The following is a 27993-nucleotide window of genomic DNA, read 5'->3' on the forward strand; positions in this document are numbered from 1 at the left end:
TTATTATTATTATTATTATTATTATTATTATCGGAAACCATAATAAAGTGTGAAAGACAGTTCAGTATAGGTATTCTTCGATTTGTTTTATATTAAAACATTTAAAATACAGATTAATACTGGAATTTTCATTTCTTGACGATCAGTATGTCTGTTGTTTTTATTTAAAATATTTGATCAATTTAAATATATCAGATCATTATATTACAATGGAAATATATATTTTTTATTTGAATTGAATCAAGTTTATTTGTATTTTCTTAATCCATTCTTTTTTTAAGCCGGGTTATATCGTATATTTTTATTGAAATTATGTTATAGTTACGATGAACCTTTTAATTCTGTTTTTAATCAGTCACTTTTATTATTATTATTGTTATATGTAAATTTTAAAAATGAATCAATAAAATAAAAATCATGGTTTTTTTCAGACAATTTCCAGTGACATACTAACTCAAAATGTCTTTGTTATGAACAAGTGATCAATTTTATTGGTTTGCCATTTTAAGTCCAGTGAACTGAGCAGATTCGACATGGGACTGTACAAAACTATTAAGAGCAAAGGAGAGATTGACGTAGTAATTCAGTTATGTTTTACACATCGTTAAAAAAATAAAATAAAACAAGCAGCTGACTGACCGTAAATATGGATTATTACTGTCACGTGTAAATACAGTTAGTTCATCATACAGTAAGGGATCAAATTGGAGAAGGCAAAACTGAAGGTGCTAAAATGTAAAAAATAGTTGGTGGTCCCAGTCAAGCGATCATTAGTGGAGGTTATTACCTGTACGAATAACAAGCTCAACTTTCCAGCACTGTCAAAGCGGACGTTATTGTTTCACACATATGAATTGTCACTAATTATACATTTATGTTCTAACTGCTGACATTGCAAAATACCAAGAGTGGTTCTTAACATTCACATTGGAAGGAGGGCTGGGCGGGAGTGTCAAGGGCTCCTTGGGGTATGAAATGTTACGTTTCAATACAAAATGATCTTCCACAGCATTAAAAGAGATTAAAAACAATAAAATGTGTCCATTGTCAATTAAAAGGGAGCATTTACTTTAAATAAGAAAAAAAATGTCTGAAAGGGGAGTTTGCTTTGGTTAAAAAAAAAAAAAAACCAAACATAAGATGTACTTGTAAATCAGCACCACCTGCCGGACAAAACATGGAATAACATGAGGAAAGATTGTCTCAAAATGTGACTACTACTTTCCCAATCACCCCGTTCCAGCACAATGACGTCATAAAGGTGGGGACAGTACATAACGCCTTGTTAAAGTTTTGAGGAGCTTTACGCTCCAGTGCCGTGTGGAAGTTTTTTCAAAAATCCACTGAGCAACTTGAAATTCGGTAGGCATGTATGACACGTGGAACCCGTGCCCAAAATCATCAAGGATGTTGTCTGTTTTGCTTTGAAGTGGCCATTTTGACCATCTCCCAGGCTCCTTCAAGATTTTGCGACCAAATTTCAACCACGTCTACTAAACAGATGGCAACACATCTCGGTAATTGTGGCTTGTATTGTGGTCCCCTTTTGTTGCAACAAAGCGTCTCTCTCTCTGGCATCCCATCATTACCCTTGGAAACGCTGCAAGCGCGAGATAGCGTAGCAGCATCCGGCTTTTACAAAGTCCTACGTCCATATCTCGGTGGGCACCATGGCTTCCTTCGACCCCACCGAAGGCATGAGGTTGTGCTCCGACAGGAAGTCCAGAGGAAACTGTACTAGGAAGCCGCGGATCTTGCGCAGCTCCTCTTGAGCGCGGGCCTGGTCGGTCTGGGCCAGACCGGGCTTGGACTGGTACTGTTCCAGCTCGGACATGTTGCGCACCAGCGAGGAGGGAAGGCAGCGGAACACCTGCGCAGAGGGCGATGTCAGAACACGTGGTCCCGCGATAGTGTCACGTGATCTCCCGTACCTTTTCATAAATAGTGGCGTTCCGGCCCGCTGTGGTCATCCACACCTCCTTGTAGAAGCGGTCACTGATGGGATCGGAGAGATCGATGGTTGCGTCGTCGTGTCCGCCGAGGATCGTCCTATACCATTTACAATTAATAGACAAACATATCAGCCGAGATGAGGTCCGGCAGATCCGAATGAAGACGAGCCGACGGGATGGACGAAGTAAATCTCTTACCGAAAGCACTCCAGACGCAAGCCGAGCGCGTACGGGCCGGCCTCGAACTCTTGTCCGTCCATTATCGAGGCCACCTTTTCCGTGTCCTCCACGATGACGGCCACCTCGCTGTCGCGCTTGCCCAGCATGCTGCGGTCGTTGATGTTGGCCGAGCCTGAAAGTGGAAATAATCCAACGGTTGCCGCGTCTTGGCGCTTTCTCGCCACCAGGTGGGGTAAGAGTGTAAAGTTGAATCTTATGCGAGTGCTGACAGATTTCTGGACCGGTGGACAAGGCGTCAAAACGGCGTCAAAACGGCGGCAACGCACCGATGATGACGGTGTTGTCGTCGGCGATGAGCATCTTGCTGTGCACGTAGATGAGCTCCGTCACCAGGCGGCCTTCCAGCTCTACGTGCGTGCGCAACCCGGCGAAGGAGATATAGTTCATCCAGTGGTCGTCCACTGCGGGGACGAGAGCGAGGTTTTCAAAGACGACGACGCTTTTCTTTCTTTACATTTTTTTGCCGAGGTCATCACAAACTTACACTCCTTCCTAAGCTGGGAGATAATGGAGTAGTCCCCTCGGCTCATGGTTCTGAAAAGCAAAACGAGAGAGATACGGTTAGTTCGGACGCTTTTAAGGCCATCGTGCTTGTGGTCCACCTGTAATTATAGTGCATGACTGCCTGGATGGCGTTCCCCCCGCCGGTGGTGATGTCCCCCTCGAAGCCGGGAAGCAAAGGGGTCACCACGTACACGCGATACTTCTTGCCTTCTCTGTCACAAACACAAGGAGCCAATGTCATCCGGTTCATTCGCTGATCAAAATATAAAATGGATCATTTTTGTCCAGATATTTTGAAGTCAACACTTACTTGTGCGCTCTGAGGATCCTCTCGATGATGGCGTCCCCGATCTTGTTGTACACCGTGCGGTTGTCGGCGCAGCTGATGAAGAACTGATTCTGAGAGGAGAAAGAAGATGTCAAATATAATCGTTCCGCAGTACCGTACTTCCTGTTTGATCATGTGTTTTTTTTACCTCGATGTAGATGTAGTGTTTGCTCTTGGCAATGACTTGGATGTATGCGTTGTGGATGGACTCCTCGTGGTACTTTATGCCGGCCGACCAATCAGCTGCTGAGCGCAAGACCTTATATGGGAGGGGTGGGGGGGCTTTTAGATCTTCTTTAATCAAGAAACACTCACTAGCAAGCTCAGATAGCTAAACTGTGAGCAAAAGTGTCCAGTTACACTTCCGAACTGGTACAAAGAAGGACAAACAAGGGTGTATTGCTTTTTTTTTTTTTTGTGGTTACGTAATGTTGCTTTTGGCACACAGACTCCCTTTTGTGTCCTTCCAGCAGCTTTCGCGGCCACGTCGGTAAGGCAGGAGCTCGTACTCTTCATTATTATGTTTCCCCCCCCCCCCCCCCTCCCAAGCCTTCCATCAAAGTTGTTGTGTTGCAGTGGAGGGTTGGCAGGGTTCCCTTACCTGCACTTTGGCACGCACACAGTCGGGCACTTGGTATCGGAGCTCAGTGGCGGTGGCGTGAGACTTTGGCAGCAGGAAGGGATAAGACAGAGAGCGGTACTTTGGCTTCATGATCTGGAGGAGGAGGTTGGCGGGGGTGAGAAGGCGTGACCTCACGTTGCAGCGGAAAGCATGAGTGGGAAAGTAAAGGTGTTTTTTTTTTTCTCCAACACACTTACAGTGAGACATTTCCTTGAATTCTGACGAGGGAGTGTTTATTGACCGGTGTGCGTGTGTGTGTGTGTGTGTGTGTGTGTGTGTGTGTGTGTGTAGCGAGGCACGTAATGGTGACCTCTTGTCAATGATTCTCTTGTGGAAACATTCCAGTATTGTGGTTTCCTCTGGTGTATGTGCCTTGGCCACCAGGGGGCAGTGTCATTACTTAAACGTTATGATTCTCCAGTACTTGCATGCTCCCCTTGCCTTGGTGAAGTTCCAACGCTGAATAAAGTGTCGGGCCACGGAGCGAGCGGCTCTGCCGTGCACCACCGAGGCGATGTCATGCCACGGCATCCTGGGAGTGGTGTAACGGTCGATGAAGTCTGCCCAGAGGATGAGATGATAAAATTCCATTTTAATCTTGTAACGTGTTTTATTTTTTCAATTTGTTTTCCTGTTGTTTTTTTAAATTCAAGATAAAAATGCAATTTAAGATTTGTTTTGTCATTTTCTTTCCAGTCATTTGTGCTACACACCGTCAAAAGGTCTTTCTAGCTGGATCCAGTCCTTGTAGACAAAGTTGCAGTAATCCTTTCCATGCCAGAAGCGCGTGTTTCCCTGCAACTCTCCCACACCCGTTTTAAGGCTTTGCACCGAGCCGCTCCCTGTCAACATAAACACACGCTCAGACATAAAGGGAAAGAAAAAAAAGACAAATATCCCGAGTTGAGAGGACGCTTGCTCTCACCCGAGCTGTCCTCGCTGCTGACGCTGTCGCCGTGCTGCAGGGCGTGCTTGTGCAGATGCCGAGACAAGCTGAAGCGAGAGCGCCGGCTGCGCCCGATGCCTTTGAGTTTGGGCAACTCCGCCGGGTCTGCGGCGGGCGTCCCCCGACCGTTGCTCTGCGACACGCCGTCCACGAGCGGGGCCGCCTTATTGGACTGAGCGTTGGCGGAAGCGGCCTGAAGAACAAACCCAGCGCTAGGACGTTTTGGATTTTATATACGCGTGTGCGAGTCTGACCTGCTCGAGCGCCACGGAACGGGTCACGCTGCCGACGTCCGTCAACCGGTGCTCCCTGTCGTCCCAGCGACCGTACGCCAGGTCGATCCCGCCCACGAAAGCGACCGATTGGTCGACCGCCACGATCTTCTCGTGATGCGCCCACAGGTAGACGGAAGAGGACACGTGGTCTGGATGGCGCATCACCTTGATGTTGGGGTGCAGGCGCATGAGCGTTCGCTTGCTGTAACCCGAATTGATGCCCAATGCCAGCTCCACCTCCTTGTACAGCATCACAAAGATGCGCACTCCTTGTTGCTGCCGACACACACAGCAAGATCATCGAGCGAGCGCCTCACGAAGTCGGCGAGCGACCGCGGCCTCACTTACGGCTTTTCGCTTGAGGATGCAGTCCAGCCTCCAGCGGTTTCCCTCCACCACAGGTCTCTTGAGGAAGATCTCTGGACTCAGCCTGTAGCAGCAGACATGGTTTCTTACACTCGGTATCGCCACTCGATGCTTGTTAAACATAACAATTCTGCTGACATCAGCATAGTTAGACATGCTTGGCAACTAAAAGCCCGCGAGACTCACCACCAGTCGGTGATGAAGATTTCTTCTCTGGCCTCCTCCAAGGCATCGGCTACGTCCTCCATGTAAGTCTTGCCATTCACGTACCTGCATGGCAACATTAGTCTGTATGAATTTGTTTCACGTGTAACCAAAATTCAAAATGGCATCCATTTTGTAAGACTGCACTGACCATTTAGCTGGAATGTTTTCCTGCTCCTGCGCAAAGGATCCAAAGCGGTGATCGCGTAAGAAGGTCTTGCCATTATTCCGGACAAAGTTCTCGATGCTCTGACCCCACCAGCGGGCGTGTCTGTAGCTGCTGCACTTGAACACCAGCGTCCTGCGAGAGCAAGACCTCACCTTGTTCATCTAAAAACACATTCTCCTACCCGCCCGCCCGCCCACCTGCACCCACCTGCAAAGACTGTCAATCCTGACCCCGTGTTTGGTCTCTGTGTCTTTGGAGTCCATCTTGATGCTGAACTCCTTGTCCACCAGCAGCACAAAAGAGATGGCCCCCGAATCGGGTTTCATGTACAGCAGGAATGAGTCCTTCACCACCAGCCACCTAAGACACAACACAAATGTGCATCATCTTCGTCATCTTCATCATCAGCAGCAGTAGCCACATCATTGTGTGTGTGTGTTTTTCTTTTTTTTTTTTATGTTGCTTGTTTTTTGGAAGAGGCGGGCTGTGGGAAGCAAATCATCACGTCGTCGTAGGTGGCTTGACGAAGCCTTCCAAATGTGTGGGATTATTTTCTGCGTGTGTGTGTGAGTGTGCTCTCGCAATACATTGTAGAAATGCTCATATAATCATTTGGCTGTGATAAAGAGAAGAAGGCAGCGAGAGCAAAAAAAGACAAAACATGCCAGTGACCAACCGTTTGGACCAGCGGTAGCAGGCTTGAGTGTGACCGCAGCAGTTCATGCCGGGGATACGGTGACCCCCGGAGCGCTTGTGGATCATCCCTTCCCTGCCATAAAAACAACATACATTGCAATTTCAATCACGCACCTAAACATTGAAATGATTTGATTTAACAGTGTATTGAAGTGAAGCTGAGCCAAATGGCTTACAGTCCTTTGGGGCCCAGGTCGTGAATGAAGGACAGCTGGCTGACGTCAATGAACTCCATCTGCGAAAAGACGTTTGAATCTCGACGCAGTCATAAATGCGCTCATCAGATTACAAAAGCGGGATACTCACGGTGTGGTGGTATTTGCGGTATAAAGCCATTTTCAGCAGCTTGTTCAAGTAGTCTTCCAATTGTCTCTGGAGAAACACAAACATGCAGTGATTTTTGAGAAGAAAGAATAATATCGTGTTGTTATCACCAAGCCATCGGCACGGCACGTACCCGCCGGCTGGACACCTGCTCGTCCCGCACCAGCTCGTCGCCTCCGCCCCTGGGCAGCGAGGGCATCTCCCTCACCTCGCTCTTCCTCACCGTCCTCCTCTTCACCGTGTGGCTGCGACACAAGGCGATTTCATTACGATTGCTCAATCGAAGCATTGTCGCGGCGCACGGCGTGGCCGAGCGGGTGTTTGCGCAAGCTATTGCGGTTAGCGAGAATAGAAATGTTTTGTCAAACTGTGTGACACAGACGCAATAAAGTTGAGTCAACAACACGGGACGGATGTTATTAAAAGCTGTATGTGGTTTTTCAGCTAGTGGACGGCGAGCTGTGGAAAAGGTCCGCAAGTGGATATTTTGGCTGCCTTGAAAATGTGAATGTTAATCTTGTGAATATAAGCAATGTAATCATGACACAGTGTGAAAATGGAAGGAGTGAAAGTAGACAATTGACGATTGAGAAAAGCAAGTTTTACCAGTTTGATATGTTAAGTCAACAATTGGCCTTGGCATGCTCTTCAAATGGAATGCCATTTGAGAAAACTCAAATATTCACTACAACCGCTCCGAAATAACTGACTCAAATAAATGATATATTTTACAATACAAAAAATACCGACTAAAAAAAATAAAACTTCAGCGTGGTTTTGCTTGCGATATGCAGATGAGGTGGGCAGGCCCCACCTGCGGGACGGTAGCGGTATCCTCATGAAGGTTTTGTACGTCCGCAGCTCTCGATGCAGATCCATAAAGTGCTTCTCCTTCCTCTTCACCATCCAGGTGAACTCGCCGTGCTTCATCTCAATCTTGAACACGGCGGGCAGAGACTGCGCGGAGGCGACGGGTCAGGAATATTTGCGGCATTGAAACGTCGGCTGCTTCCTACTTTATTGACGCTGCGGTGCTGCGACAGGTTGAAGCGATCCTGCGCCGTGGTGAAGCGCTCCACCTCCAGGATGCGGACGGTGATGGGCACCGTGGGCAGGAAGACCTTGGCGCTGGCCTCCTTGAAGCCCACCGTGGCGTACACGGCCGAGAACGGGATGCGGCAGTCCCCTGGGGTAGGAGAGAAGGCGGCGGTAGTGGGTGAGAGTCGCTAACGCTGAGTGGGATGCTACGCTGAAGAATCTCGGCTTTGCTTCCAAGATTTCCACGCTTTGTACACCCGCTTGACGTAACGGCATTATGAAGTATCGGTGCTCGGTATCGGAGGGTATTGTCATTAAAAAAGTAAAATAAAATAAAAATAGGGATCCCTTATAATATTCCGGCTGTATATTAATTACGTACCGAGGCTGTTTCCCTCGTAGTCCACCTCCTCCCCCTCATCGAAGTCCAGCTCTCGGGTATCCAAGCTCTCCACAAGATCGGCCATATTGATTCCGTCCGTCACCGTGACGTCCGAACTTTCGGCGTTTACCAGATTGAGTCTGCTGCTCGTAGGCGGAGCCTTGGCCAGCATGCTCAGCAGGCGTTAGTGCCCAGAGCAGGGCGTGCCTGAGAAGAGATGACAAGACACATGACGGTGACCAAAACGTAGAAGGCGGGCCTCCGCGAGGCTCAAGAAGAATAACTTGAAAATGACTCCACGTTTTTGAAGGCTTTGTCAGCTGGCGCGGTCTGTGAGATTTTTTTATTTGCGGCTGCGCCCGAATGAGTCAGAGATAGGATATTATTGCCGAGTACGCGGCGTCATTAACGAGCCGACAGTAATGATTGCAACACCCACGTGTGTGTTATGATGCAAGAAAAAAAAATGTTAAATTGGGACTTCTTTGGTATTATTTGTCATTATTATGGGGGAAATTTTAAGCATCACAAGCAGGTACTTGAGTTGTGTACACATATTGAGAAAAGTATTTTCAAATACACGTACAAAATACGTCCAAATATTTCAAAGCAGCTTAAACAGTTCCGTTTATTTTCATATGAGCACACTGACGCCAACGACATCAAAGTTTCTCCAACTTGCCTAACTTGCTTTTTTTTTCCAAAACAAATGTACATTACAGAATCCAACCTTAGTAAAATGAAGAAAAAAAAAGAAGAAAAAAAAAAAGGAACAGCAGCTGACTCACAAAAAAAAGGGGTGTACTGGTAACAGAATTTATCATCTCCTAAATCATTTAAAACTTGCGTTCATGGGCCGTCCTTTTTCCATAACGTCATATTAAGATGAAGAATACGGACTACTTGTCTGCAAAAGACATACGAAGACTCTTTGAACACACGAGATTCATGGGAAAGGTAGTAGGAACACGGGAGGATATCACGTGTCGGTCTCATTGGCAAGAACCAACAAAAGAATTTGAAGGAAACGAGTGCCTGAGCTGTTTCAACACTTATTTGGAATTACAATGACTCCTTTCCCCTAGGAGTGTAATGACTCGTATATATGAACGCACAAGTTCAAGATCCAAATTCCAAAAGGCCCAGAACTGGCTAGAAAGAGCAGTAAAGGTCACACAAGAGAAAACGGCAACAAATAACAGCTTGACGGTAAACATTCCCCAGTCGCCGACAGGTTCGGGCACGTTCGCGCCGACCGTCTGAAGAGTCTTCATTCATTTAGAACATTTGTTTATTCAACGTGTTTATGGCCAACGGGTAACAAAAACTCTTGTTGGTTTTTGTTAGTTGGATTTGGTAGAAATTCTTGCTAGAAGTTGTTGTTAGCATGGAGCATGGACGATCATATTTTGCTAGTTGTTGGCAGACGTTAGAAATGATTCTTAGCCACAATGTAGTTCTCGTCGTGGTCATTAGCGCTTATTGATGGGTATGAGTAGTTGTTGTTAGCGCTTTGTAACATGTTAATGCTTGTTAGCTGTCATTGTAAGAGGGCTCAATTGTAATTAGTTTGTGACTGTTAGAAATGTTCGTCATTGTTAACGACTAGCGGTAGTTGTAGTCACAGTTAGCAAGTGTTCATAGTTCAACTTAGTATTCTTCCACACTTGTTAATATTTGTTAGTAAAAGCCATGCTGATCACTTTGAGTGACACAATCTCAAACAATAGCGGCCGCTCCTATTGCGCAACGTTGTCGTGTAGCAGAAGAATGAAGCGAATAAAGATGAAAGAGTGACTTCTGTGGGATTGAAGAACCAAAAGTATGAGGAAGCGCAGCAGATCTTTTTCAATGGATTGAGCAAGATGACCATCTTTGCATCTTATCTCCTTTGCTTGCCAACTGAATAAAACGAGAGCGAGGTGCTTTTAGTTTCCATGATTTCTGACAGTGCTGCGTTATCTCTCAGCTCTAAGAATAACCGTGCTCTCCCGTCAGGACGACCCGCTCAGAGGTTAACTCCAGAAAAGGTCTTCATGTTTGCATGTACACACACAAAATAGTGCGACCTGGAGGTACAATCGTACCATTTATCGCTCCCTTCCGTGACTTCCTGCTTCCTGTCCCGTTGTCATGGGGATGTTTTTAAGACATGAATATTAACATTTCTTAAATGTCACTTACTTAAAATGCACACGCGCTGGAACTCGTCAGTCAGGAGAGGAGGGAAAAAAAAACATGTTGAGTGGGTGAAGACGTGCGGAGGATGGCTGGACGCCGAGAATAAAGCTTCTCTGGCTACGCTCTGCAGAGCCTTTTAAAAGACTTTGCTTGACCCCGAACATGGCGAACTTGTGGACATTTCTCACTATCATGTATGTGGGATACTTTTGATCTCACTGAGGAGAGTGTGAGTGAAACAGCGGGAATGTTTATAGATCAACCCAGTTGCACAATGTGTTTCTGCCGTGGGGCTTCAGGACATCCTGGCGGCGCCCAGAAACTTGGAAGGTGCCAAGCGCCTTCACTTCTGACCGAGCAGAATGAAATGGGACCCAAGAATATGTTGTTCTGGATGTTCTAAAAGAACAATAATGGGACTGGAAGCTACTGTACTTTTTTCTCGTACCAGCAGGGGGAGGCCACGTACCACCAGTGGTAACGTAAGCGCGCTTTAAGAATCACTCGGAGCATCACGCATTGATTCGTCGATACAATGCAGAGCTCCTCAACGTAGCACGAACAGAGCGTGCGGTGCCAAGCTCCTCCTGGCGCAGATGGCAGAAAGAGAGGAGGTCTGTGACACCTCTCTCTCTGCCCACACTAAAGCTGCCTATTATCTAATCCACGGGGGTTGGGGGTGACAGGGACGCTCCAGGAGGCGCCAGCGACAACGAGGGAGCGGTCATGCTCGTCACCGTCGCGCCGCAAACACAAGGCGCCATTGTGCCGATGGTCGGCCGTCTTTTTTGGGCGACCGGGCCCTCAGTCATGTCACGGTGACCGAGCCGGAGCCAAGATTCAAAGCCTGGCACAACTTTGGGACACTCCCTGTTTACTGTGAACACAGGAGACAGTATGAAAAGCTCTCTGTTTTAGGAAAGGACAGAACGAAACTGCTCGGCACACACTAACGGTGGCTTTATATTCCTTGTACAGTGGATATTGAAAGAATGTGGATATTGAGGATATACAGAAATGAGGCCAAGTTAAATCATTTCAAAACTTTTCCCACCATTAATGCGACCTATAACAAGTCCATGGCGAGTAATTTTGATGTGCTCTAGTCTTATTTAATCATTTTATACAGGTAAGATCTGGCAATACAAGTAAATGTTACGTTTTGACAGGCATTGTGACTTGTTTCATTACCATATCTTAATATTTGCATGGCAAGTTAGTGAGCTTGTGCACACCGCGTTGACTCACAGTTGCTAAATATTGGAATGATTCTCAATTGTACATAAACCTCCAGCATATCATTTTGGGCTCGCAACACGCTTTCCTCTCAGCTTCGATTGGACAGTGTACAGTCAAAAATTCTTTGCGGTCGAGAAGCTTTAAGAATTATTCCCCAGGCTGCACACATTTTGCAGTTGCACATCTGGAAAACATTTAGGCCAAGTTCCTAGACTCCACATTGCACATCCATTCAAGCACAACTCTAACTCCACAGAGAACGCCTAGATTCGAACCTTGAACCATAGAACTGTGAGCCGGATGTCCAAACCGTAACTCCACTGTTCCACCTGTCTTTGTAATAGGAAAAAATGGAACACCTGGGGGTGATGCTGTTGGGGGGAGAACATAACATTGTCAAGGCCTGAGGACCAATTAAGAATATGTTCGAACAATATTTGAGCTTTCCTCAGACATTCCAGCAAATTCTCTTTCCCAGTGTGTGAATATGTGTGCGTGCGCGATGGAGCAAACACCTGTGGAATCTTACACAACTCTCCCACTCTTTCTTCGTCAGTGTTACACAAGAAACATCAAAACAACAGTAGCAGCAAGTCAACAATTATGACCAAAAAAATTGGGCGATTAAGGGTGTCCATTTTGAAAGCTCGTAGTGACACCTCAAAAGACACAAATAGAACAACGAGAAAAGGGAGTAAAACGTCACCGACCTGCTCTCTGGGTGGACGCGAAGTCCACATGTTTGCTTTGCTTCGGTCCACTTGTTGAAAAAAAAAAATAAAATACAAGACGAAGATAAAGAAAGAAACAAGAGCAAGCTTGTTCCTCCACTTGCGGGTGTCAGTAAAAGTGTATGTGACAGTCAACAAGCCAGTAAAGACAGTCAAGTCTGAAACATTTCTCCAGAGGCGAGACGAGAAACTCGTAGCCAATCACAACGGAGAAGGCGGCATCGTCCGGATTCTCCGCCAACCAGAGAGGAGTGATTCCTCCATAGGAATCAAATGCCGAGTAATTGGGAGGAGCCAATGGGAAAGGAGAAGACTGTGCCTGCTGTAATGACGTCATGGCCTCCAGTCTTTACTGTTATTATAGCATTATTATGTCTTGTGATTCGTCAATTATTTTGTTTATATGTCAAGTAACGCACAATTAGTCCAATACTGCTAAGTCACGTATTTCTATACTAACTGACTTAAGAGGCTATGCTTACTAGAATAGTTTTGTTATTTTTTCTACGGATAAAAATAGTAACAAAGACATCCACAGTTAAGTAATCATTTTACCATATTGTATTTTTATTATACATCATATGGAGACTATTTGGGTTTTTACAAACAATTACAGTAGTTGTATTGACGTAGCGGATTTCTTACGCCACCGTGTGGACAAAATGTAGAATGCTACACAGTGGCCTACTTATAGTAGCAACTTAAACTTCAACCTGAATCTCGCCGGGTTCCAGAAACAATTCAGACAAAACGAGTTCCAATCCAACCCCCACACAATACACACTTAAAGGAATAAAACTAAAAGAAATGAATGCATATAGCTTTTTAAAAGCCATCCGTGGGTGGATCTAAAAGCTAAATGACAAGACAGTTGATTCTTGCTCACAACAAACACACACAAACATAAGATTCTGGACAGCTAACATACCTAATATCTGACGAAAAGTGTCCTTTAAAAAATAAATCCCCTTCCTCGTGTCAGTGTTGCGAATGCCTTCCCTGTTCGCCGTGCATCACCGTTTTGCGGCTCATAAAATATAGAAAACGCCCTCCAGCAAACAAGGCAAAGGCCACGGTGATAACAGTATGTACTTCGGGCATGATGAGGAGTCAGTCCATCCGACAATAAAAGGTGTACCCTCCCTATTGGAATTGAGTCTTTTTGCAGGATAGCCAGTAGATGGCGTCACAGCACCATCATCCATCAATCAATCAATCAATCAATCAATCCAACGCCTCCCTCCCTTGCAGCTCTGCACATGCTCACCTGATTCATGTTGTTTTGGTGCAACCACCTTCAAACAAGCACATGCTGGACGCGCAGCACGCAGAGAACAACAAGGAGACTTCATTCATCTTTGTTGATACATTCCCAACGCATGCGACATGCAAACGATGCGTCGGTGCTACCTAGTGCTCGTGGCTCGGATCAAATTGTCACCTCCTTTCACTCCCATCATGTTGGTTTTTACGATGGCTGTTGTCTTTGGGTGACTTTTGGACCCCAAGATGCGTTTTGGTGGATTACTGAAAGAGATTTACGACGATTTTTACCTTGTCCAAGTTCTCTTTTTGTGGTGCATTTTAGGTGATTCGTGAAACCTCCAAACTGATGAAAACGTCCGGAATGAATGTACATTTCTGTTAAAACCGATTTGGGGACGTTAAATGGACTTCACACCTTCTCTGTACGCCGAGAGGCTCAGATTTGGGGTTTTACGCACGGCTGCCGATCGACATTTCCACGATCTGGAGTTTGGTTTTACGCACGATTGCTGCTCTTTTTTTAAACGGCCTAAAAATAGTCTGGGTTCGCTGGGGATGATCTACTACAGGAATAGAAGCAGTAGCGTGATTGAAATTTGTCATTAGGGTCTCTCTGTTAAGTTTGACACGTTTTGTTCGAGCTGCGTGGCGTTTGGTTTAAAACTGACTCTGGTTTCCTAAACGGGGCTGACAGTCACTGAAGGTTTGATTTTACGCACGACTGGTACTCCTTTAAAATGAGATTGTGTTGATGACTGTATGAACAAAAGTTGACGGCGTTCCGCGTGTAAAGATTATTGAGGGGGGCCTTTCATAGCTTGTTGGATTTGGTTTTACGCACGGCAGGTTGCTCTCCAAAACCATCTCTGTGATGAAAACGATGGGTGGTTCGCTGAGAGCACGTGACAAATGAGTCAGTATGCCCCAGGGACCCAACGTCTCCTCGTGCCTCCTCCAAAACTGCATTTGGGACGAGAGCAGTAACATCACCCATCCGAGCCAGGACTCGGACCTTCCCCCGCTCAACTTCTACAGCTTTCGCCTTCTCACGCTTATCACCGTGGCGTGCTCGCTCCTCTCCGTGGTGGGCGTGACCGGCAACGTCTTGACCATCCTGGTGGTGAGCAAGTACCGTGACATGCGCACCACCACCAATCTGTACCTGTGCAGCATGGCGGTGTCGGATCTGCTCATCTTCCTGTGCATGCCTCTCGACCTCTACCGCATGTGGCGCTACCGGCCGTGGCGCCTCGGCGACGCGCTCTGCAAGCTCTTCCAGTTCGTGTCCGAGTCGAGTACCTACTCCACCATCCTGAGCATCACGGCGCTCTCCGTGGAGCGCTACGTGGCCATCTGCTTCCCGCTGCAGGCCAAGACTCTGATGACCAAGCGGCGAGTGCGCTCGCTCATCTTGCTCCTGTGGTGCGTGTCCTTGCTGAGCGCCGGGCCGGTGTTTGTCATGGTGGGCGTGGAGCGGGACCACCTGGGCTTCGGCGCCAATGACACCGACGCTCTTGGGATGGAAGTGGACGAGTACAGGGATACGCGAGAGTGCAAGATGACACACTATGCAGTGGAGTCGGGCCTGATGGGTGCCATGGTGTGGCTGAGCTCCGTGTTCTTCTTCATGCCCGTCTTCTGCCTCACGGTGCTCTACAGCCTCATTGGCCGCCGCCTGTGGCACAGACATCGGAACACCAACATCAGGTCGCACCGGGACAGGAGCAACAGGCAGACAATCAAGATGTTGGGTGGGTCTTATCGATCATATCTGGCTTTTCTCCATTGTGACGTGATTGAATGTGACCTATCTTCTCCAGTGGTGGTGGTTCTGGCCTTCGTCCTGTGCTGGCTGCCCTTCCACGTGTGCCGCTACCTGCAGTCCCGCTCGCTGGACGCGCCGTCCCCTCTGCTGTCCGCCCTGTCGGAGTACTGCAGCTTGCTGTCGGTGGTTCTTTTCTACCTGAGCGCCGCCATCAACCCCATCCTCTACAACACCATGTCCTGGAAGTACCGCGGGGCGGCGGCGCGACTTTTCGGCCTCGCCGACCAAAAGCTACCTCGGACCCGCACCGCCAGTACGCTGAAGGCGGTGACCGAGGTGGGGATGGAATCCAACGTCAGCTTCTAAATCCGGCCTGCTTAAACCTGGGTGAAAAAACAAAACCAAAGCGGACCTGGGTTATTGATAAAAAAGCAGAAACTTCACTCTGTCAGGAGGTCGCCACAGAAATTGACTCACAGTTTTGGTGAGGAAGGTACAAATAGCAGGTATCGAGTACACGTGGAGGCTGCCGATATCAGCCATCGATACTTCAGGCAAAAAGATAAATCGGCAGTAGAAACGAACAAATGTCTCCGTCGTGGAATCAATAAAATTCTATCTTATCTTATATTTACTCTGTATTGTTGAGTGAATACTTGTAAAAGTGTTATTGAACATCCTTAGTTTTTTTTACACCTGGCAGATTTCAAATGACTTCAATGTCAAATCTGCTGGGAGAAAAATATTAGTTTTATACATTTTTCTGTCACCAAGCTGTGAACTGATATTGTGTCCATGTTGTGACGGCGTTATGTAATGTAATGTTATCAAAAGAGATGTGTCAAATTTATTATGATATGCTCTGTATCTTTGTAAAGACAGAATTTTGTGCGGCTAACGTTGTGGCTTGTTCAAATAAAAAGTCCAGCTTTTGTCTTGTTGCTGTAAATAGATGCCTAGCTGTGATTAAACGTGTATGAACATCATTTTGATTCCATGTTGTTAAAATTGCACCCACTCGAAAAAAGTGCAAACGAAACATAGCAAACAACAAAATAAACACCGGTGCTCTCTGTCAGAAAAAAAATTTAAACATTTATTGGGCATAAATATATTATATATACGCTACCGATACAGTTACGTCTTACATACATAGTGTAGTATTTGCAAAAAAAATCTATACATTAAAATTGATATGGCAGTTTCTTTTTTTATATAATGCATATGAAATTGTCTAACATTTACAATACTAGAAGAAATGCATGAATTCCTCTTTAAAAAAAAAAAAAAATTCTCAAATTCGTAGACCATGACAACCTGGAATGTTCACTCTTAAAAACGTGAGGTAAAAAATACATGTTTTGATTTGTTTGCACTTTAGTGTTTCCGCACTCTGTGGCCAATTGTTTAGTCAAAATAAAAATATGTAGTCACTGTAAAAAAAAACAACAACAACATACAATTGAAATCAAATATAAAATCACAAGGCACAGGCGTGTGTGTGTGTGTGTGTGTGTGTGTGTGTGTGTGTGTGTGTGTGTGTGTGAGAGAGAGTTGGGGAGGGTCTGTATTCATGTTTCTTGAAGTGGAATAAAAAAAGTTATAGGGCCATTTACGGATGGGACATATATAGGAAAATATAGGGAAGTAACTTGGCTAAAAAGTTATTAGAGACATTGCGTGAAATTTAAGGATGAACCTAAATCACACTTAAATTGGCCTTCTGGGCAACTCAGTCCAGGGGCGGAGCTATTTTAGTTGATACAGGGCTGCTGGCAATCTCAACAAAATTCTTCTCATCAGGCTTTTTAATGAATCTAAAATAGATCAAGTGTACAACTAACAGTCTTATTTTTCTGCAGTCTTTGGAAGGTTTAAGGTTCATCCTGAAATTTCATCCAAAAGCCCAATATCCCGAACATGTGTTAACATCTAAATAGCACAGGTGAACCCCACACGGGTTGACACGGCGACAAAAAAAAATAGAACACGCCAGCGACCAACGTCAACAGCCCGGCAGTAGTGTTTTAGATCAATATAAAAGTGGTGGTGATATAAAAGTGCTTCAAATGTACTTATCACCTCTATAGATATCTCTGTACTGTATATCATCTTAGCAAAAAATAAAATAAAAAATACTGGATACAAAACACACTACTACTTGCTACGCTGAACAAGAACTGGTGGATAAACTCGCCTGCCTGCGCTCGTCGCTTGTGTGATTGTTTAAATTCGTCTTTATGTCAGTCACTTCCGGTACGAGATTATCCTCCTCTCCTCTAGGGGGCGACATGTTTGGACAATGGCACATTTCATTCTACCCCCCCCCCCCAAAAAAAAACAATATTGAAAAAAAAAATAATAATCACAGATCAAGTCTTTTTTTTTTTGTCCTTTTCAGTAATAGTAATGCTGCTGTGTCGTTACAGATGATCACAGAACCCTTGGTCGGTACATCGAGTGAAGCCTGCACTTTGGCAAAAAAAAAAAAAAAAAACAATTATCAGAAGCTTCATAATAACAAAACAAAAAAAAAAAAGAAAAAAAGCCCAAGGCAGGCACATTTGTCTTTGCTACATGTCTTTCTCGAAGCATTAACAGATGACGACTCAGCCGAGCGTCGCCCAAAACGAGAGATGAAAGTAAAAAGGACAAAACAGTACATACGTATTTGGTTACAAGTTTCATAACTGCGGAATCCCAACATCTGTAAGTGAAATACTCAAAAGGGTTACTGAGAAATAAGGAATGCTGGCCTTAAAAAAAACAAAAAAAACATGCTACGAGGAAGAAGAAAAAAAAATAATTAGTATATAACTACACTTGTCTCTTAATCTTTTTAAACAATAAATAAATGAAGATTGCACTGTAATTGGCATTGTAAAGTACTGTATGCAAATATATAGTATAAATAAAACTAGAAAAAAAAAATCTACCATAATTTTCCCATTGACTTTGGCAAAAAAAAAAAAAAAATTTGAGTGAGTAAACCACGCGACTTGCTGACAAGGCACAGGATCTGAAGAGGACCAAGATGCAAAAAGTGGAGAGGAAGACGAGAAGGTTGAGCGGCGGCGGCGGCGGCGGCAACTAAAGAAGTGGGATGGTCTTTTAACTCTCCTGTTATGTTGTGGCTCAAACTGACTCAGATCCAAAACTAAAGTTAATGAGCTACAGATTAAGAGTTATTCGTGAGCTTTTTATGGATCAAACTGAGCCATTTTGAAAATCAACTATAGTTTTTCTCTACTGACAAAAACGTTCATTTGTACTTATTAGCAATGAAAACAGTTCAGCACGCGTTATATTGTATTTTGGACCTTTAGCCATAGCTCAGGTTTGAATTGAGTACAAATATTTTGCCACAGAACCTATCAACATCAATTAAAATAGTTTATTTTAACATTTTCAATTAAAATCGTTACTGGTGTTTAATGGAATGCTTTCGGGAACAACATGACCAGGTTGAAATTGAGCGATTTTAAAGTTGACTTTTTGCAATGGAATTATATTGGGATGCATTTGTATCCTTTAAAATAGTCCGGGTCAAATTGACCCAGGAACGTTATTGATGTTCCAGTGAAAACAACCTAACAACAGAGTTAAAGGACCTTTTTTTTTTTTTTCCTTCAATTTTTTTTATAATTTCCCTGAGGTACGTTACAGGCCTCATGTGTGGCTTCCATTTTATTCTGTGTACCTTGGCTTTGTGTTTATTAGAGGGATGGCGTTCGGAATGCCCAGTGTATCAGAAGTGGGATAAAAAAAAAAGGACTAAAAAGAGGCAGAATATTGATTTTCTTCACTGGGTTCTGTGTGTAAGGCAAAAGCTGACGTGGCAATTTTGCAGGAGCTCTGTGTGAAAGTGCGAAAGCCCCAGGGAATTATCTTCGCTGGGTTTCGTGTGAAAGGCAAAGGTGGATAAACGTGTTAGGGCTCTGCTGCCATCATTTTGCTGGGTCTCTGTGTGAAAGTCGGTTTCACACTGCCAGGAATTTCACAGTGGGGTAAAAGCAGAGTGGGAAATTGGGGACGGTTATGTGCAAAGCATGTCATTGTCAGAATGCCATGTCGCTGTGCCAAAATCAATTTGATGTGTTCCGATGATCCCCTCGATTCCCTGTAAAAGGCCAAAGCGGTGTTATGGTGGGCCAATTTTGCAGGATGTCTGCGTGAAAGGGGTGGAAGGCCGGTAAGCTGCGATCCAGTTTAATGCCCCGATTGGCTTCCCGATTTGATCCAGAATCAGCAATTGTGGATATTAATGTGTGTGTGTACTTCTGTCTATATATATATATATTTTCTATTTTATATTAGATAACTGGTTTTCAATCCTACCAAAAAAACAAAAACAAAAAAAAAACATCACAGGATAGCAGCATCTTACATCACACGTGGATTGCATCACTTTGGCGAGCGTTAAGAAGCGGAGCGGCTGCGCACATGACACCGATTGAGTCATTGTCAATGACACGCGCGCATGTGTGTGTGTGTGTGTGTGTGTGTGTGTGTCATCCACTATGCGCGGCTAAAGCTTTGAATGCTTACATTAGAATATGGCTGAGTGGATAAAGACTGCAGCGAACAAAACAAAGAAAACAAAATTAAGGCAATGAACCAGGAAATATACACGTCCTCTAATGGAATATAAAAAAAGAAAAAAAAACGTAAGTCAGTCTGAGCGACTGCTCACAGCTATTTTAAGGCTTGTGGATGAGTTTCTTTTTTTTTTTTTTTTTTTGCCCTCAGCGTGGAGGTACAGCTCGGCTACAAAAAGCAAACACTGAAATAAAAGCCTTGAGGAGGGGAAAGAAGAGCGTCTCAAGTGTTTCTCTTGACAATCTGTTACAAAACGTTTCTCTTGGGTTTTGCTTTCTCTTTCTATCCTGTTGTAACATCAAAAAAAAAAAGATTCCCTCACTTCATCAAAAAATACTGCAGAATGCAGGCGATGAGGATGGAGAGACTGGCGAAGACGAACACGATGAGGGCGGCGAAGCGCTCGTCGCTGGACATCAGGCTCGCCGCCGCGCCTCGGCCGGGGCCGGCCAAGGCGGCGCAGGCTCCGCCTCCCGCCACTCCGCCGGCCCCTGAGGCCTCCTGGCGCCGCAGCGTGAAATGGGACGAGGGGCTGAGCGGCCCGCACAGTTCCTGGCACGAGTCCTGGCAGCGGCGGCAGGCGCCCACACGGAAGCGGTAGTCAATGTTGGCCTGCAGGCTGGAGATCTGGAAGGTGGACTCCTCGCCCTTAAACACCTGTCACAGCACAATGATGATGTCGTCAGACTTTTTTGCAGTCTGACATTTGCAACTTATTGACTGTTTTTGGGCTCAAGGCCAAAACTGGGCGATGATGGATTTATTTCTTTTTTAATTACAATTATTAGAACACGATTAGTTATTGATTTCAAAGCTCGGTGCTCACTCAACTACGTCATAAAAGTGAAACGAAAATGAATTAACAAGTCAATGTTAATGAATATTAAAAATAGTTATATTTTCATGAATAATGAATGCTATATACAAAGGAGTCATTCACAAGCACAGCAGTTGAAAGCGCCACTGCTTTTCAGCGGTCGATCATAAATCTGCGGCCAAAATCGACGACGGTGAATTATTGCACTTTCGGACTGGCACTTTCACTTTCGCTTTCATTTTCTATGTTGTCCATCAATACACAATTGCTATTTTTGCTGCTCTCTGAGGACATTAACAAACAAACAAAAAACCAACACATGCTTGCCAAGAATATGAATGAGCCGATCCTCCATTCATTTGACCCGCGTGAGAGTTTATATTTACTAAATAGTAAATTATACTGCTAAAAAATGTGTGTTTTTTTTTTTTTTTTTATCCTACATGTGCGTGTGTACCTGCTTGTATTCGGACTCGCGGCCCACCAACACCTGCAGCACGTAGCTGACGGTGTCCCCTCTCATGGGTGGGATGGACTCCCACGTGACTTCGCACACGTTCCCTTCCAGCTGGTGCACCCTCGGCGCTGTCACGTGAACAATTACAACAACAACAACAACAAAAATCAATAGCGCTCGAGTGTGGAATCGAATTCAAATTGACATTTCTAATCGCAAAGGCTGCAATTTGTGGAAAAAGAACCTTCACAGCAGTTGATAGATTTTTTTCATTGTGATACATAATTCCTATTTTTTTTTTTTTTTTACCTTTAAGGGCAGGCGGGACAGACTTGGTGGTGCAGAAGGTGTGGCAGTCCGAGAAGGGGCCCTCGCCGGCGTCGTTGATGGCCTGTATTCTGAAGTTGTAGCCGCTGGACTCGGTCAGCCGCTGGACCTTGTAGGTGTGACTGGGGCCCCGGTAGATGGTCACGAACCTGACGGCGCAGGAAAATAACTTTGTGGCTTCGGAGTGCGGTCTGGGACGATTCTTTTCAAAACAAAAGGGGTGAGGGCATTGAGCCTTGAGGCCCTTCCTGTTCTTTACTTTAACTGTCTACTTTTGTATATTTCGTTGATCACTCTTCCGGTATATTCTCTATTTTGACACACATCCCTGATGAAAAATAACGGGCCTGGAATTTGCGGGCTCTCGCCATCCATCATCTGGTAACGATCCATCATCATCAGTCCACCGAACGTGGCTCGATTAACACTTTAACTCGATCCAGGGGGAGGCATTTAACGAGGCCTTGACCCGACTCGTGTGACTAACCCGCAATAACACCAGAGGGCAAAAAAAGGACGGCAGAAAGATGTTTTTACCTTTATCAGGTGATTATCGTCTATACTACAGTATTGGGTTCAACCTGCAAATGTCTGTTTTTGTTTATCTCAGAAAGCTTTTATAGTCTGGGTCACGCTGGCGGGAAGCACAAAAAGAAATGAGAAAAAATCTCAATGCTGGATTGCGAAGGCCAGTAATGAGAAGTGAAGCCAGGGGAGGACAGAACATGTTGTGCTCCTTCAAATACACATCATGGTCACTCGCTGACTGGACATTTTATTAAGCACACTTATCAGAGACAAACGAACGAGCTGATAAATATAACAACCTTGTCATGACTAAATAATAATGGATATTTTTGGGAGAAAATATTTGATTCAACAATCTATCAAAAGATTTATTCCAAATGATTGCAGTTTTTCGCCACACGGCTCTTGTATTGGATTTCACCGTGGAAGTCGATTTTCTCAAAATGCGATTACAGGAATAAAAATGCATGAGGTAGCGCAGAGAGGCAAAGGGAAGAAGGATATTAAACGGCCAGGGCAAAACTCGAAAATTACATTTCAGCTATTTACGTCGGGCCATTCCATATGTTAGGAGATATTGTCACCGACGTGTTGTTTCGGGGTTGAAAAGATTCGTACCTTTGCCAAGGTCAGATATAGAGTGATAAAAAATCACAACAGAAATCATATTTGGCAGAAAGTCGTGCGCCGAACAACCCAATTGGAAAAAAAACATCCCGCTGTGATTGAGAACAGCTCCAAAAGAGCAAGTGAGGTGGCCATTGACCTTTTAAGAGGCGCCTTAATAGAAACGAGCTCATCTGCACCCATGTTCATCTCCTCATTGGACCTTAACGTGACTCATCTGTGGTACATTTGGTTACAGCGCGCACGCCGAGCCTCTAATAAGAAACTCGTCGGCTTTCTGTGTAGTATTGACATTTGGCTCATTGATTAGCAGCGGGTGGAGGCGGCTAAGTGTTGGTAACTACTTTGGTCATTGCATTAGGTACATTTGTACAATTTGGAGATTGAAAAAAAAAAAAAAAAAAAAAATCGCCTTGAATTTGTTTTGGAATTGTTTGCATTCAAATTGTTGACTTGGATTTCTGCAGATGGAACCCACCTGTGGTTTTTGTCCTCCATCTGCAGCGTGTAGTACACGTCTTCGGCCAGCAGGGAGGAGCGAAGGTTGCTGGCGTTCTCGCCCCATTTCAGCTTGACGCTCTGCGGCCCGGAGGCGGTGCATTCCAGAGGGGGCGGGGCCGGCGGGAGCGGCCGCGTCCTCGCCAGCAGAGGCGGGCAGGACGGGCCGCAGCCGATGGAGTTCACCGCCTGGATCTGAACGCTAAACGTCAAAAGACAAATGTGTTAACGTGCGAATCTCTAGGCCTTGACCGATTAATCGATATTTGCTTTTTTAAAAATAGCCATAGAATAGCTCATCTTTTGTGTTTTCGTTTTGTTTTTAGACTTCAACAATAAGCACACTACGATAGAAGTAATTCACACCAAAAAGGCAGATTTTTTGCCGATTTCTTTCATTCATCGACTGATTAATCGACACACACACACAAAAACAAATCGCAAGAATCCACAAAATCAGGAAATAGTTCTACCCCCCCCCCCCCCAAAAAAAAACATTGTGATTATCTTGGGGAGCGGACATCTTGCGTCAGGAGCGCACGTGGCATTTAGAATCAGACATGAGTGACCTTTGGTTGAAATTCACGCGGCCTAGCCACACAAAAAAAAAAAAACATCTGGCCATGAGAGGCAACATGTGCACCAAACGGACCATTTTTATCATCTTATTTCATTCTCTATACACATACACAAGATGCTGGAGTGTTTTGTTTGCTTTTTTTTTTTTTTTTTAAATAAACACATTTGTAGTCTGTTTAATGAATAAGTGATGGCTCCTAACCATTCAAAAACTGTCCACCTGGCGAAGACACTTAGCATCCAGCAAACAAAACAGGGACTAGCACCTTTACCACGTTGAAGGACACACACTCATCGCACAAACACCATGTTGTGCCATTGTGAATCATCGGGGGTCATTACGTAAGAGGGCAGTGTGACATGGGAACAAAACAAGCCCGGGATGAAAACACGGCAGGCAGGCACGTGTGTGCTCTGGTACAGGTAATGACACAACTTGCAAATGGTAACAACAGCACATTATATTCAGCTGGGTTATTTAGCGCACACACCCGCCGCCACCATCCAATAGAAGGCTTAAAATGATTTTCTCTGAAAAATCCCCCGGGCTGTCCTCAACTACATTACGGCCACAATTTCCTTTGATCATTGTTTGATCTGTTTGGCTTTTTCAAATATCATATATTTTCCATGACCATTCCAATTTTGTTTTGTTCACTCAAAACACAATTAGGGCTAAGTTCTGATGAATGTAAAAATTAAGTGGCTGAGTACAACTGACGATTTACAAACCGCGGTATGTAGAAGAATCCGTTAAGTGAAACAACGTGCATCCGTCAAATACGGGCAACAATGAATTGGTTTAACAAAGCAATCGTCAAATCAAATCGACAACTATTTTTATTTGCCGATTAATCGAAACCTTCATTCAAAAAGTTAAAAATCTCTTCTTTTTTTTCTGGCCTTCATAGAATAAAACAGATGGCTGGCTATTCATGAAAAATATTTTTTATAGTCAGAAAAAAAATGACCTGTACTCGGTGTCTGGCTGCAGACCGCTAACCAGGTGACTGGTCGCCGGCTCCACCATGATGCTCCGCTCATCCATAGAGATGATATACGAGGTGATTTCCGCCCCGTTGCAGTTTGGCTCCTCCCACTTGAGGAGGAGACAGGTGGCGCGCGACTGACCCGGCTCCGAGGAAGCCGGCAGGTCCAGGAGGCTGAGCGAGGACACCGTGTCGGGAATGGTCGCCGGTGTCTGGAAACTGACCTGCTCGCTGTGAGGCCCCGCCCCCGCCTGATTGACAGCCTAGGGGCAAAAAACTCTTAAGTCTAAGCGAACCAAAAAAAGCAACTGCACTCTCGGCGCTCGTAAGCGTGACACCGACTCACCTGTAACCTGCAGCAGTAGCCGGTGGCGGGCGCGAGATCGGACACTTCGCACTGCGTGGCCGAGCCGCAGTAGATGAGCTCCATGGGCTCGTCTTCCCGGCCCCACTCCAGAACGTACTCGGAGATGTCGCTGCCCGAACCCTCGGGACTCTGACAAAACATGAACAAACTTTAAAAAATGCTCTCTTGAGTTGTTGAGCAATTTATAGCAGCAAAACCAATTTCCCATGAATGTGTCTCACCTCCCAGTTGAGCGACACGCAGGTGTTGCTGGTAAGAACGATAACCGGCGCCCCACACTGGCCTGGAGGACCTGCTAGTGTTGTGACCACTGTAGGCTGGGAGTACTCGCCGTACTATTAAAAAAAAAAAAATTGAAATAAGTTATCTTAATTATGATAACGTGGGTTAATTTTTACGATCGATTTTTGTGATCGATTTTTCTCACCCCAGCCTCATTGGCAGCCCTCAGCCGGAAACTGTAGGTGGCGCCGGGGAGCAGACTTCCCACGGTGCACTGAAGCTCCGGCCCGTGGAACACTTCAGCCGGCTGAGCGTCTCCTTCGCTCATTTCCAGGCTGAATGTGAACGCCTCGCTGGCGCCATCGGCGGCGGGGGAGTCTGCAGAATGACAAAAAAAAAAAAAAATCTAAAAATGTATCTGGTGTAAAATTCTGATGTGAAATTCAATGTTATAATAGAGGCAAAAGTAACGCAATTTCACACACTTGCCGAGCAAAAGCACAAGTGCACCAAAGGTCGCCTTCACCCGCAGACGCTTAATCGTGGCAATCTGGAGTCGTATTAAAATAGACTAAAAGGAGATCTTCGTTTGCGTTCTGGGAAAATTGCGCCAGCCGGATGCCGCTTAATTTTTTCAAATGAGGCCTCGGTTAAGTGCCAAGCGCGCTTTGACCGAGTGATCCATTAGGGCAACCCAAGGAAACGCAACAAGCAGCCAGAGGGTAATTAAGCTGCCTCGCCGCAATCAATCAAATAATCAAGCATCTAAACGCTCTGTCTGTGTGTGTGTTTGTGTGTGTGTGTGTACGCTTACCCCATTCTAACTGCACCTCCTTGTGCTTGGCTTTACCCACAATCCTCGGCGGTTGGCACGGCCCTGGCGGAACGCTTAACGTGCGCACCGGCACGCCAACAGTGCACTAGAGGAGAAACAAATGTATTTAGTATTTTGGGAAAAAAAATTCTATTTGAAATCATACCGGAGGCAATATTACCGGACTGTGCCCCCCGGTGGTGATGCTGCAGACACGCAGGCGGTACATGCTCCCCGGCGCCAAGCGGTCGCACACGCATTCTGTGGCCGGCCCGCTGTAAGCCACCTCCCATTGGTTGGCTGCACACAAACACCCGTATTGGCATGCTCAAGCATCTTTGTGACATGGAAAGTAATGAGCTCTTTTGTCAGATATATATGTTTTTTTAATGGATGCCCATGGAATAAAATATAGTGACTCTTTTCAAATGGAGAGAATATTAATTTGAACAATGCTTTTGGAGCCTGAATAGAAAAGCATCAAATGGCAAGAATTCATAAAGCATGTCAATGGCTAAATTAAAATCATTTCAAAGACGTGCAAGATAATGAGGGTTTCCCCCCCCCCCCCCGAATGCACACTCACCGGGCATTTCCCCATTCTGCTTCCTGATCTTTTTCCTCTCCATATGCTTTCTTCCCTCGCAGTGCTGCTTGAGCGACAGCCAGCCTTTTGCCCCATAGTTGATGACTTTCCCCTCGCAAAGACCGCAAAGCGCTTTTCCCGGCTCTTTGTGTTTGAAAATGAACTCGGAGAGCGGGCCGCCGTCCACCTGTTTTTCCAACCAGGCCCAATTCCACACGTTCTTGATGCCCGCGTCGTACCCGGACAGTGTGGCGCAATCGTTTTTATGGAGGACGTCTTTTTCCCACGACATTTCAAACTTGCTTAGCGGGGAAGATTTTGTTCAGCCGACCACTACGCAGTGTCCTCGACGAGCCTAGTCAGCGCTAAAGCCGTCCCGTCCCGCAAGGGATGAAGAATTTTGCTTTATGACAAAAAGTGAATCCGTCGCTCTTTATAGATGATGTTTCTTTGGTGGGGACGTTTATGACAATTGCTTTATGATGATGTTGTTGCAGAATTATAGAACATGTGCGTACCTTCCGAGCATCCTTCGCTTATCTCCAACAAATACGTGAGCGCTTCGGAGCCGCCGTTGTCCTGCGGGGGATCTGACGCGACCAAAACAAGAAGACAAACTGTTTAAGTACATTTTAATTTGGTCTTGCTTTCCACAACAAGATACTTCTCCTTTTAATTGACACGCGATTAACATTTGCTGGGATTAAGATGGAGTCAGCTAGACGCACGCTGGACACCAAAAAGCGTTGCCAGTAAAATAAAACGAAATGTATTGATACACAGAATTCATATCATGTAATAGAATAAAAATATATTAAAAATACTTATGTATTGTTACACAGAATTAATATATAATATAATATAATATAGTAATGTGGTGTAGGGTGGGGGGATTTATTTTTTTTTCTAAACAAAGCAGGCCTCACTCACCCCATGTGACTGTGAGAGCGTAAGGCGTGGACGCCACGACGCACGGCGTGGACGGCGGGCCTGGCTTGTCGGGATTGGTGGTGCACACCAGCACCTCGCTGGGACTGCTCTTGCCTTCCACGTTTGACGCAATCAGCTACGTGCCACGAGAGAGAGAGAGAGAGAGAGGGAAGAGAGGACAGAGGGGAAAAATTAAATAGGAAGCTTGCGCGTTAGGTGAGGGATGGATGGATGGATCATAATGTGAACATAATGGCAATGCTGTAAACGCTGCTTTTTATATCCGCGTGTGATTATATATGATTACAGAAAAGCGCATGCAGAGACTGGTAATAGTGCCATTGCAGACAATGGTGTCACTGCAAAATGGCGAGAGACACAAAAAATTGGGTTCAATTAAAAATACTGGAAAAAAATAATTACAT

General features: G+C 45.3%; 3 protein-coding genes across 3 annotated transcripts in view; 1 reads left to right on the top strand and 2 right to left on the bottom strand.

The window, feature by feature from the left end:
* Positions 1-464: 464 nt before the first annotated feature.
* Positions 465-12370, bottom strand: pld1a (phospholipase D1a). The gene is made up of 25 exons (XM_085932069.1): positions 12177-12370; positions 8047-8253; positions 7643-7812; positions 7441-7583; positions 6760-6871; positions 6609-6674; positions 6479-6537; positions 6283-6375; positions 5814-5966; positions 5589-5738; positions 5420-5503; positions 5216-5297; positions 4847-5143; positions 4572-4785; positions 4360-4488; positions 4088-4206; positions 3626-3739; positions 3173-3283; positions 3007-3095; positions 2795-2908; positions 2677-2726; positions 2459-2593; positions 2151-2304; positions 1932-2049; positions 465-1870 (listed from the first exon to the last, which is right to left on the bottom strand). Exons 2-25 carry the CDS (start codon positions 8216-8218, stop codon positions 1646-1648), a joined length of 3153 nt encoding a protein of 1050 aa, XP_085788195.1. The 5' UTR covers positions 8219-8253; positions 12177-12370; the 3' UTR covers positions 465-1645.
* Positions 12371-13472: 1102 nt separating this feature from the next.
* ghsra (growth hormone secretagogue receptor a) lies at positions 13473-15803 on the top strand. The gene is made up of 2 exons (XM_085931841.1): positions 13473-15214; positions 15284-15803. Exons 1-2 carry the CDS (start codon positions 14383-14385, stop codon positions 15592-15594), a joined length of 1143 nt encoding a protein of 380 aa, XP_085787967.1. The 5' UTR covers positions 13473-14382; the 3' UTR covers positions 15595-15803.
* Positions 15804-16303: 500 nt separating this feature from the next.
* The window catches only part of fndc3ba (fibronectin type III domain containing 3Ba), a 41339-nt gene continuing 29649 nt past the window's right edge, over positions 16304-27993 (bottom strand). Inside the window, exons 16-27 of the mRNA XM_085931326.1 lie at positions 27569-27704; positions 27157-27228; positions 26234-26352; positions 26053-26158; positions 25444-25616; positions 25238-25351; positions 24996-25145; positions 24632-24912; positions 23062-23283; positions 21411-21577; positions 21102-21229; positions 16304-20484 (exon numbers count right to left, since the gene is read on the bottom strand). Coding sequence (XP_085787452.1) covers positions 20146-20484; positions 21102-21229; positions 21411-21577; positions 23062-23283; positions 24632-24912; positions 24996-25145; positions 25238-25351; positions 25444-25616; positions 26053-26158; positions 26234-26352; positions 27157-27228; positions 27569-27704 — 2007 coding nt within the window. The 3' untranslated portion in view covers positions 16304-20145. The remainder of the gene's footprint in view (positions 20485-21101; positions 21230-21410; positions 21578-23061; positions 23284-24631; positions 24913-24995; positions 25146-25237; positions 25352-25443; positions 25617-26052; positions 26159-26233; positions 26353-27156; positions 27229-27568; positions 27705-27993) is intronic.

Source organism: Syngnathus leptorhynchus, chromosome 15 (assembly GCF_054491065.1).
Source record: "Syngnathus leptorhynchus isolate UIUO chromosome 15, UIUO_Slep, whole genome shotgun sequence".
Lineage (NCBI taxonomy): Eukaryota > Metazoa > Chordata > Actinopteri > Syngnathiformes > Syngnathidae > Syngnathus > Syngnathus leptorhynchus.